Source organism: Mastigoproctus giganteus, chromosome 1, assembly GCF_048544385.1.
Source record: "Mastigoproctus giganteus isolate SK-2022 chromosome 1, ASM4854438v1, whole genome shotgun sequence".
Taxonomy (NCBI): domain Eukaryota; kingdom Metazoa; phylum Arthropoda; class Arachnida; order Uropygi; family Thelyphonidae; genus Mastigoproctus; species Mastigoproctus giganteus.
The window spans coordinates 75,739,445-75,752,381 of NC_143575.1; the positions used below are offsets into that span (position 1 = coordinate 75,739,445).

The 12,937-nt window shown below is 37.6% G+C and overlaps 1 protein-coding gene across 5 annotated transcripts in view; it reads left to right on the plus strand.

Annotated features, from left to right (window-relative positions):
- LOC150090899 (uncharacterized) overlaps positions 1 to 12,937 on the plus strand; it is a 175,951-nt gene that overhangs the window by 96,353 nt on the left and 66,661 nt on the right. For all 5 annotated transcript variants that reach the window (XM_090380587.1, XM_090380581.1, XM_090380573.1 and 2 more), the window contains exon 6: positions 8,800 to 8,900. In XM_090380587.1, coding sequence (XP_090236713.1) covers positions 8,800 to 8,900 — 101 coding nt within the window. The remainder of the gene's footprint in view (positions 1 to 8,799; positions 8,901 to 12,937) is intronic.

Sequence of the window (12,937 nt, forward strand, 5' to 3'; positions counted from 1 at the left end):
AAATATTCACGGCGCTTTAAAATTCACATTTTTTTAGGTTTCATTTTATATTAAATCAGCGACCGCGAATACAGATACTGCAAATAGCGAGGGTTTACTGTAATTGGATGGGAGAGATTGGTCACCCTTTTTATGCCAGGATATGAGAAAATTTCCAAGCAGAAGGAAAGAACACCTTTGGAACAAGAAAGTGAAAAAAAGGCAACACAGAACAGGAGTAAGTTCAGGAGCACAGGTTTTGAGAAAAAGTGGAGAAATAGCATCACGACTTGGAGTTTTTTTTTTTTATCAAGATTCATCAAAATCCTTCTGACATTGTTTTGACAGAACACCACAGGAAGCATTGAGTGGAGTGTACTGGGAATGGTTGGGACGTGGTTTATCAAGATCATCAATACATGAGTTGGAAGAAAAATAGGATGCTAGCAGGTCAGCTTTATATTTGACTGAAGTGGCAACAGAACCATCTGATTTAGAACAGAGATGGGCAAAAGTTGCGGCCAATAGCTTTGGCAAGAGACCCGAATGCTCAGCTACCATTTGGACGAGAAGAAAGTTCTCTACTCTTAGCGGGCGCCTCCGTAGCCAGGTGGGAAGGAGTAGCAGTGCATAGCACATGCTTCTTGATTAGACCGGGGTTCGAGCCCGTCACCACCAAATACGGAGGATGCAGAAAGGTCAGGGAATGACCACCGCATATCCCGGAGCAATATGGCCTTAGTTGCTAATGCTCCTAAAAACCAAATATAACTAACTAAATAACTAACTCTACTCTTAGCCAGTTGAAATCTAGTTTGGACTGATTAATAATTTTACAATTGTTGAAAGCTTTGGTGTAGGGAGAAAATGAACCTGGAGATTTGGAACTGAGCCAATTACGATATGCACCATTCTTGTCTTGAACAGCCTTAGCACATTTATTGGAAATCCAAGGTTTAAATGAAGGACAAGGTGAGGTTTTTAAGGTGGAGTGTGGAATGAAGTATTCCCCACTACGAGAATAATTTCACTGACACGAAATGAGCAAACGTTGGCATCAGATTCAAAACAGTAATCCGAACAAGGAAAAAAAGAAAAGAAATCTCCCAGATCATCCCATTTTTTGTAATGCCAAACAACAAGAGATTGAGAATGGCCACATGAGAAAGACTCCATTGGAGATGAGATCATCACCATGTTGTGATCTGAGGTGCCTAGAGGACCACTCACCTCGACCGTGTACTTAGAAGGGTTATTTTTGAGATCGCATGTTGACTGCTTGATTCGGATTATCTGGTATTCTGGTAGGTAAATGAACAATCTGTGTGAGGTTATTAGAATTGCGAAAGCCTCAGCATCTTGACCAGTTGGGTCTGTGTGACCTGAAAATGGAAGCCAACTGGAGTTGTGAACATTAAAATCACCAAGGAAAATTACCTCACTGTTAGGAAAGTTGGACTGGAGAACATCAAGTTTCAAGTAGAGGAAGTCAAGGAGTGATTAGTGGAGTTGGGAGAACGATAGAGGCAACAGATGAATTTGGCAGAATGTGGTAGAGAGATTTTATGCCATAGAAGATTGAAAGGAGGAGATTCCAAATTACTAAGCACTGATATTCCCTGCCATCTCTGGCAGGGAATAGCAGAGCAGATATATATGCAATTACCACCTTTGAAGCAAAAGGAATCATACATCGAATAATTCAGACAACTGAACTGGGATTCTGTCAAAAAAAGTGTGTGGAGTTTGGCAGACTGTAAGTGGAAATTCACATCATTGAGATTGGAACCAAGACCACGTATATTTTTGAAATGAACGAGGGAGCGTTTGGAAGGTTTAGATCTTATCGCAGATAAGATCTAAACCTTCCAAACGCTCATTATCACGCAAATTATCAGCAGTGATTCTTCATGCATTAAGAATCTGTACATAAAGGAACCACTAGGTGGCAGTGATCACAGTGTGCTGAAGTGGGATTTACTCAAAGAGGTAACTACCATTAGGGGAAAAGGGAAGGGTTATTGCTTCCGTAAAGGCGACTACGATGGACTGAGACAGTATTTAAATTCTATACAGTGGGACCAACTGATGATGTTACCAACAGCAAATTCAAAATGGGAAGCATTCAAAGAACTTATCTTGGAAGCTACTAGGCTTTACATACCAACTAAGAAATATTGTTCAAGGTTTAGGCCAAAATGGATGTCAGATGAACTAATGAGGCATATGGCAGAGAAGAAAAATGCATGGGATACTTACAAATTAACACATGACACAGAAGCCTATGATAGATACAAGTTGATATGCAACCAAGTTACAAAGGAGGTTAGGCAGGCAAAGGCAGATTACGAGAAATCCTTGGCAAGGGATGCAAAGAAAAACAGAAAAGAGTTCTTTACTTATGTAAACTCTAGAAGGAAGGGGATGAATCAGATTGGTCCACTTGATATTGATGGGTCAACTGTTGATGATCCTGCTCAGGTAGCTAACAAACTAAATGAATATTTTGCATCGACATTCACACATGAGGAGTTATTCAGCAAGGGGAATGCCAGAGGTGTATTCAACTCTAGCAGTAAGCTACAGAATCTTGAAATAACTGGGAGTAAAGTGGAGGAGAAACTGTTGAAGATAAACACAAGAAAGGCACCCGAGGTGGATGGGATCTATCCAGTTATATTAAAGGAGGCAGCAAAGGAAGTAAGCAAACCCTTAGCCATAATTATGAGAGCTTCCTTGGACTCAGGGGAGGTACCCTAGACTGGAAATGTGCAAATGTGACCCCAATTCACAAAGGAGGATCAAAGGCTGACACAAGTAATTATAGACCTGTGAGCTTAACTTCTGTTCCAGGAAAATTAATGGAGGCACTGGTTAAAGAAGCACTGCAGGATCATTTAGACAAGACTTCAGTTATAGCTCAGACACAGCATGGTTTTGTTAAGGGGAAGTCTTGCCTGACGACTTGATTGGATACTATGATGCAGTCACAAAAGAACTGGATGCAGGGAATAACTTTGATATTATATACTTGGATCTTAGAAAGGCTTTTGATACTGTCACACATGGAAGCCTGCTACACAAATTGGAGCAGTGTGACATTGGAGGCAAATTGCTGCTATAGATAAAGGGGTGGTTGAGGGGGAGAAGACAGAGAGTGGTAATCAATGGACACTGCTCATCGTGGACTAATGTTATTAGTGGAGTCCCTCAGGGCTCAGTGTTGGGTCCATTATTGTTTTCTGTATTTATAAATGATATTGATGATGGTATATCAAGCTTAATGTCCAAGTTTGCAGATGATACAAAGGTTGGCAGGGTTGTCAAGGACACTACTGACACTATGCTGCTGCAACAGGATCTGGAAAGGTTGAGCAGATGGGCTGAGAGGTGGCAAATGAAGTTTAACATTGACAAATGTAAAGTACTACACATGGGAAACAGCAACCCCAGAGCAACGTATCAACTCTGTGGTACTACACTGACAGTGGTAGAGAATGAAAGGGACTTGGGGGTGGTTGTGCAGGCAGATATGAAGTTCTCTGAGCAGTGCAGACGGGCTGCAAGAGTAGCTCATGGAGTATTGTCAATGATATACAGGAATTTTTCCAGCAGGGATAAGGAGGTGATTATTCCATTGTATAAGGCAATGGTCAGGCCACACCTAGAGTACTGTATACAGGTCTGGAGGCCTCATTTCAAGAAGGATGTAGAGCTGCTGGAACGAGTACAGAGAAGGGCAACAAGATTAGTGAATGGAACAAAGGGGTGCTCTTACGAAGAAAGGCTTAAGTTTTGCAAATTACAGTGTCTGGAGACTAGGCACCAGCGAGGTGATCTGATAGAGGTGTATAAAGCCTTGAATGGTTTAAGCATGCTCAATGCTGATGGGATTCTTCCTCTAGCTCAGAAAAATCACCTGAGAGGGCATAAATTCAAATTGAGGAAAGACAGATGTAGGATAGATGTGCGGAAATTTGCCTTTAGCCAGCGGGTGGTTGGTTGGTGGAACAGACTTCCATCCCTTGTGGTGGAGGTTGATAGCCTAAATAAGTTTAAGGCTCAGCTGGACAGGTATTTTGAACGAACAGAGGGGTGAAGTGGAAGTGGGTTTTTTTTTTTTTTTTTTGGTTGATGCTGCATAAGCTTGCTTTCTTGCATCAAATGCCTCTACTAATGCTAATGCTAAGTGTATTCTATTAGTTTGAAAACTCATTATGTGTTCAGTGGTAAGAAAAGGTGGGGGGATCATGCTGTATGAAGTAATGAAATTTTGGATATGGGATACACATGCCAAGAATATACCCAGCTCCTCAGCATGACTTGGCCCCAACAATGCCCCCCCCCACACACACACATACACACTACTTGAACTCCCTCTAGTCACTGTCTGGTGGAGTAGAAGCAGTGAGATTATACATTATAAATAAGTATATTCCATTAGTTTGAATGACCATTATGAATTGAATGAGGTAACAATTTGTGGTTAACATGTACAAATAGATGAAATTTTTTTTTACTCATATCACATTACTCAAACAGCCTACAGTCAATAGTGAGAGCAGAGGCATTGAAATTACACACTAACTGATATAGACGCCTCCAGGAGCATTACCAAGATGCATCCAAGAGCATTACCAAGATGCATCCAAGAGCATTACCAACAGATTCAGTTTGGAGATTAATTTTGTAGCTGGTCTGTGAAAACTAAGGAATATTGAATCTCACATTGATTGCATATTGCTGCCATAAGAATGTGGCGGATACTGCACGAAAGAAGAGATGACAAGGCTCTGGAACTTTGCTCTGGAGACTACATATGGTTTTTGCTACTTGAATTGGAAGTTTCCATTTAGCAAAATGGTGGTATTGCACCAGGTGATGACTCCACCCGATTATATAGTTTTGTATTAAAATATAATTGGTCAACCTGGGTTATAATGAGATCTAAGGGAAAACCTCATTAAATCCATTACTCATTGTAACCTTTATGGCACTTTTCTAAACTTTCAAAAATAATAGTGCTTTTTAATTAAATAAATTATAATTCCAGATTATGTGAACCTGTGGAAACTTTGCCAGATTTACTGAAGCAGCACATTTTCCCATTATAATTCAAACTCGCATATGATTGGATGATTAGTTGCTAATCACACTTATTCATCCATGTTTCATGAGTTGTTCGTAGTCATGACATTTGCTATCATTACCATAGATTACTAAATCATTATATGAATACAAACTTGAACTATGAGCAATATATATATATATATATTGCTCATCGTTCACTTATATATATTTAAGTTAGAAGTAATAAAGTGAGAGTTATTTTTCAACCTTCTTTTTGATGCTTGCTGTCTCTTTGTATTTATTGATTATTATTATATTTTTCTTCCTTTCTTTCCTGCTAATTAGCTTATTAATTCAGCCCTTAATTTTAGATAATTTAATGTATATTTTAGGTTCTTTACATTATTTTCCTATCTGCTGCTTTAATTTTTTTGTTTCCTACTAGTTATGGCACTTTGTTCTTTACAATTCCATCTGTTTGCACTTTGTCTCTTGCTTTATTACTTCTAACTTAAATATATTAACTCCAGCGGCTCACATCTGGTGAGCCGCTTGAGTTAATTGCTTGGCACAAACAAGGTCCTGAGCTGGATATCATCATTCTTCTTTCTTGGTGATTCCCTTCTACTTCTGACTCTCTCTCTCTCTCTCTCTCTCTCTCTCTCTCTCTCTCTCTCTCTCTCTGTCTCTCACACACACACACACACACACACACACACACACACACACACACACACACACACACACACACACACACACACAGGGTAACTTGGAAATTTTTTTTTTTAGCTGGTGCAGCATAAGCCTCAGGCTTCCTTGTATGGCTAGTAATAAAAAAAAAAAATATATATATATATATATATATATATATGTATCTTTTGATGATGCTTAGTGCACATAGGTGCAATTGCCATATAACCTTTAACTTTTAAAACATAATTTTTATTGTTTTTTTAAATGTGGCATTAGAGGCACGTTACTGCTATTGGCAAAGGGCTGGTTGAGTGGGAGAAGACAATGATTGTTAATGAGCACTGCCCTTCTTGGACTAATGTAAGAATCCACCAAGGTTCATTGCTGGAACCATAGTTGCTGTTTTCATTATTAATTATAATATTGATGAAGGCTTATCATGTCTAAATTCACAGATGATACAAAGGTCAGTAGGATGGTTAATGACAGTAGTAGTAGTAGCAGCAGTGGCATTTGATGCAAGAAAGCAAGTGTATGAGCTTATGCAGCATCAGCCAAAAAAAAAAAAAAAAAAAAAATATCACACCATTGCCTCCAAATTCCTGTCCAGTTCCTCCTTAAATTTATTCAACCTATCAACTTCCACAACGACAGATGGGAGTTTGTACACGCTCAAGTAAATCTACATCCTTCCTAAAATGAGGCCTCCAGACCTGTACGCAGTACTCAAGGCGTGACCTGACCATTGCCTTATACAGAGGGATAATCACCTCCTTTTCCCTACTAGCAAAATTTCTATATATCATTGACAAAACCCCATGACCTGCCCTGGCAGTATTAGGGTATGATACTGCAACAAGATCTAGAAACATTACACATATGGGCTGAGCATGGCAGTTGAAGTTTAACATTGACAAATGCAAGATGCTGCCTATGAGTTCTAGTAATCCCAGAATAACATATCAACTTAGAGAATAGGCAGCTATGTTTTAATGCTGCTAAATGCAAGGGCTTATGCTTAGGGAATAGCAACCCACAAATAAATTATACACTTGATGGGATTGAATTAAAAACAGTGGAGGAGGAAAGGAATCTGAGAGTTACAATACGCACAGATGTGATGATTTATTGAACACTAAGGTTCGAGCCCATGCCCACCAAATACGGAGGATGCGGAAAGGTCAGGGAATGACCACTGCATATCCCCAGAGCAATATGGCCTTAGTTGCTAATGCTCCTAAAAACCACAACAACAACATCGAACACTATCCTGTAGAGTTGAGATCATAATCCCACTGTATAAGACAATTATAAGACCACTAATTTAAATACTGTGTTCAAGTATGGAGACCTCATCTGAAAAAAGACAATGAGCTTCTTGAAAGGGTCCAATGATGGGCAACTCGAATGGTGAGATTGGCAGAAGGATGACCATGTGAGGAAAGACTGATTATGTGGGCTACAGAGCTTGGCAACAACCAGCCACCTCAGAGGTGACCTGATTGAGGTTTTACAAGGCTCTGAGAGGGATTAATAAAACAAATGAAGGTGGAATTCTAACTTATAAAAAATTCCAGAACTAAGGGTCATAAATTCAAACTACAAGGGTTGAGATTTAGATTAGATTGTAGGAAGCTTTCTTTTAGCCAGCGAGTCGCTGATTGCTGGAACAAGTTGCCATCGCAAGTAGTTGAGGCTGACAGTTTGAATAAATTTGAAGGTCAACTGGATTAGAGTGTACTTATTATGAACCTGTGTGAGGAGAGAAGCATATAATTTGTATTTTCTTGCCTACTTGTGTTTTTTTTTTTTTTTTTTTTTGCCAATGCAGCAAAAGCCTGTGGATTCCTTGCACTAAATGACAAATACTAACTTTGTGGTACCGCATGGAGAACAAAAAAAGACTTGGAGGACAATTGTACAGTCTGATATGAAGTTCTCTGATCAGTACACACATGCTGCTAGTACTCATGAAGTTTTGTGAGTAATATGCAGGAATTTTGCCAGCAGGGGTAAGGAAGTAATTTTTTACTGTATAAGGGAATGGTTAGGCCACATCTTGAGTACTTCATACAATTTGGAAACTATTTTAGGAAGGATGTGGATCTGTTGGAATGGGTATAGGATGGTTGCAGAACAAATGTGCAGAAATTTTCTTTCAGCCAGGTGGTTGATTGTTGGAAAATACTCCCACCTGACATCATAGAAGTGGATAGTTTAAATAATTTTAAGGAAAAATTAGATTATTAGAGGGATAGATAGATGAGGTGGGAAGTGTTTCTTTTTTTTTTTTCTTTTTTTTTGGTTGATGCTGAGTAACCTTGCTAATAATAATAAAAATTAATTTCTAAGAAATTTTAAAGTTTTTAATTTTTGTTTTGTTCTTAATTTTAATTTTTGTTTCCTTTGAGCCAATGGTCAAAATTTTCTGTGGCTAGCAAAGAAAATCCAAGTAATTCTCATTCTGCAACACTGTCTGTGTCTTAACACCAATGGCAGAAAATAAAATCTAATGTCATTTAGATTTTATTTTCTGAATAATAAAACTATAAAGACACTATCATTTGATATGCCGATCTCAAAATTATTATGAAGCTGTCTTATTTTAACCAGCTTTGCTATTCCACTGCTACTGAAATGGTTAGTTTTAATATACCATTTTAGAAATGGCAGAATCTTAACAATTTTATGTTTATAAATTTAATTTTAAATTAAAATTATTTTCATGTTTATGGAAACTGAGGATTATTTTAATAATAAATAATTGCTCTATGCTAGCTAGCATGCAAGTAGTATTGTATTGATAAGGTGCTTTCCTTGTTTTTTTTTGGTCGATTTTCTGCTAATAATATTTCCCTAATCTGTTGTTTAAAATTATTGGCTCAACAATTAATAAAACATGATTGAGAAGTTTTATAATAAAATTTGACCGTTTTACTTTTATTTTGAATAATTCTATTTTATTTTGCTAACAGTATAAATTTATATTAAATCTTGTAGCTTTATTGTCAGATATATTGACCTTTATCAATAATGTAAAAATTTTTTTCCCCTCAGCTGACATGCAGTACCCATGGTTAGGAGCAGGATTTGGATTTATTTTAGGTGTTTTAATTGTTGTTTCTGATGCTATAATTTTTGGTTCATCAATAATGAAAGTAAGTTATTATAATGTGTGAGAGGCATTATATGGGTAATTAATAAATTCTAAGTTGTGAAAAATAAACTAACTCCATATATAATTTGCAGTATTAGAATAGCCTATTGACTATTCTAATATGCTTCTCAAGGAAACTCAGTTTGTTAAGACAGTTTGTTTTGTTTTGAGTAAATGTCATTTATTCATGACAGTTGAACACCTGCTGGCTACAAAATATGAAGAACAAGATTTACTAATTTATTTCATAGGCCATATATTATTTATATTAAAATAAAATAATATATTAAAATAACTGGAAAAATAGTTTTTTCTACAAAAGGCAAGTTCTTCCTTGGATAGTGGCTATCCATTTCTTCCTTGAATTCGCAAAACTCTCTGCCTCAGCAGTTGCCCGCTGAGGCAGAGAGTTTTGCAGGCAACTTATTCCATTGTTACACAACATGCTACCCAAAGGCAAACTTCTTAAGGTCTTCCGTTCTTCCTTAAGATTTTATTTTTATTGTTGTGCCTACTGGTTCTTTTCTCACTTACTGGGGTGTATATTCCTTCCTCATTCATTATACTATTCTACTTCAAAGCCTTATAGCTTTTATTCAAGAGCTTCATTCGACATCAAGAGCTATATTTTGTATCAAAAAGACAAATACATCGCCCTCCACACAAAGAAATGAGTGATTCTGGTGCACACAAGAGTTCCATTCAGAATTTCTCTTCGAACATCCTTGGAAACAGTTGCTGTTTGCATTACACTCGGAATTGCATTAACTGTTGTTTCTGCATACCTTTCTCCAAACTACACATGTACCACCAAAGAACTCAAACAATTTGTAAGACAACTACTGACACATTTCTGCTTATTAGGTAACTTTAATGGGGACCACCCATTATGGAGATCTCCTGATATGGATAGAAGAGAGCAGATTATAGAAACCTTATTGGATCAGCAAAACCTTACATTACTTACTGAAAGGTCTACTGGATACCTGTGTGAGGAGGGAAGCATATAATTTGTGTTTTCTTATCTACTGGTTTTTTTTTTTTTTTTTGCCAGTGCAGCACAAGCCTGTGTCTTCCTTGCACTATATGGCAAATACTATTACAGCCAGTTCTGCTGTAGCATTCATTTTCGCAATGTGACTGATATATATTACGGAATAATGCAAGTGTAACACAATTTTCACATTGGCTCATGCGCGATTTCGTGTGTGAGTAACACTAGGTGAATGCAAAACCAGCAGCAAGCTGAACGTAGCAACCTGCACAGCAATACATACAAGTTTAGGAAGCTTAAAAAATGTCAAATGTGTGAGACCTATATTTCCCATTTACTGTAGTTGTATTGGTCGCAGACACACTGTTGTCATTTGCTGTATTCACAAGATAACTCGTGATATTGTAGGCTGACCCATGTTTTCAGGAGCTCACATTTTTCTGTTCGAACAGAAATTTTGTGAGACATTATAGTGTGAGCAGAGGAGCACATTTCCGGAGGTCACTACCAAAAAACAATTTGCAGTTCCCAATTTATTTGGCTTTAAAGTTAGTGAAATCTAATGATAAATGGGAAGTAAACTCTATCTTACTGCATTTGCGATAATAGCGATAGCTAGGATTCTGTGGGTTTTATGTTATTATGCTGAAATATTTCCCCTTCCATGAAACCTTCAGTCATATAAAAAGCATAAATAAATTTTCAGAATCTTCTCTTCATTCCTATTTTTTAAGCTTTGTAAACTTGTCTCACTTTTGCAATTTGTGCATCCCTTGTTATCATTATTGATTTCTTATCTTTTGTACTGTTTTAAATTTTATAATCCAAAAAAAAGACAATGTCAGTGAACTGAAATAATAATCAAACAAACATCATATCTTGTCAAGGTAAAGTGCTATATTTACTGTAATATTTATTTATTTATTTATTAGAAATTTTATTAGGTTTATAACTTTTTTAGTGTTTTACTTACCAGATTGAACATTTTTTTTTTTAGTGCTGTGCCCATATCCCTTTTACCATAAGCCCTGTTGTTTTTAATGTGTGAAATACCATAACACAGATTATTAGGAACACATGTACCACGTTATAGCAGAATTGACTATACTTAGCACAGATCACCTACCCATATACATTTCTCAACAGATTCCATCTTGGCTATCAATCTGTATATATGCTCTCCTACACTATTCTCAAGCATAGAGGGGACAGTACAAAATGACCTTCTTGGCTGCGATTATTTTCCTATCAAATGTAAGTTACAAACAAATATATCACTACACAGAGAAATCAAAACACCTGGAAATTCTCTAAAGCAGATTGGCTAAAATTTTTGGGCAACCATTTCTCTTGACAACCAGATTACACAGAATCAAACCATAGATAATGTGACCAGATACATTAGCATTAGCAGAGGCATATGATGAAAGAAAGCAAGCTTATGCAGCATCAGCCAAAAAAAAAAAAAAAAAACGCTCCCATTTCACCCCTCCATTCATTCCAAATTGCCTGTTCTGCTCAGGCTTAAATTTATTTAGGCTATCAACTTCCACAACAAAAGATGGAAAAGTCTGTTCCACCAATCAACTACCCACTGGCTAAAGGCAAATTTCCGCACATCTATTCTACAAATGTTTTTCCTCAGTCTATGCCCTCTCAGGTTCTTAATCTGAGCAAGAGGAAGAATCCCATCAGCATTCTTCAGCTTGCTCAACCCATTCAAGGTCTTATACACCTCAATCAGATCACCTCGCATGTGCCTACTCTCCAGGTGCTGCAATTTTTAGAACTTAAGCCTTTCTTGGTAAGAGCACCGCGTTGTTCCCTTCACCAATCTTGTTGCCCATCTTTGTACTCATTCTAGTAACTCTACATCCTTCCTAAAATGAAGCCTACAGACCTGTAGAGAGTACTCAAGGTGTGGCCTGACCATTGCCTTGTACAATGGGTTATTTACCTCCCTGTCCCTGCTAGCAAAATTCCTATATATCATTGACAAGACTCCATGCTCCATGACCTGCCCTGACAGCCCGTCTGCACTGCTCAACCCATTCAAGCAGACTTCTCAGGAAACTTCATATTTGACTGCACAATTACCCACAGGTCTTTTTCACTTTCCACTTCCCTGAGTGTAATACCACACAGTTGGTACTTTTCTCTTGGGTATTGCTACCCATATGCAGTACTTTGCATTTGTCAATGGTAAACTTCAGTTGCCACTTCTCAGCCCATTTGCACAACTTATCTAGATCTAGTTGGAGTATCATACTGTCTTTACTGACTTAACAACTCTGCCAATCTTAGTATCATCTGCAAACTTGGACATTAACCTGATATACCTTCATCAATATCATTGATGAATACTCAAAATAAAAATGTGCCCAGCACCGAAACCTGGGGAATTCCACTAATAACGTTCGTCCACAAAGAGCAGTGTCCATTGATTACCACTCTCTGTCGTCTCCCACTCAACCATCCATTTATCCATTGTAGCAACTTACCCTTAATGCCATACCGCTCCAATTTGTACAGCAGTCTTTCATGTGAAACAATATCAAAAGCATTCCTGAAATCCAAGTATATGATACTTGGATTTCAGGTATTTCCCTCCAATGCCACACTGCTCCAATTTGTGCAGGATTCTTCCATATGCAAGAGTATCAAAAGCTTTGCTAAGATCTGAATATATGATATCAAAATTATTCTTTGCATCCAGTTCTTTTGTGACCATATCATAGTATCCAATCAAATTGGTCAGACAAGACTTCCCCTTAACAAAACCATGCTGTGTCTGAGCTATAACTGAAGTCTTGTCTAGATGATCCTGCAGTGCTTCTTTAACCAGTGCCTCCATTAATTTCCCTGGAACAGAAATTAAACTAACAGGTCTATAATTACTTGTGTTACCCTTTGATCCACATTTGTGAATTGGGGTTACATTTGCACATCTCCAGTCCATGGGTACTTCCCCTGAGTTCAAGGAAGCTCTCATAATTATGGCTAAGGGTTTGTTTACTTCCTTTGCTGCCTCCTTTAATATAACT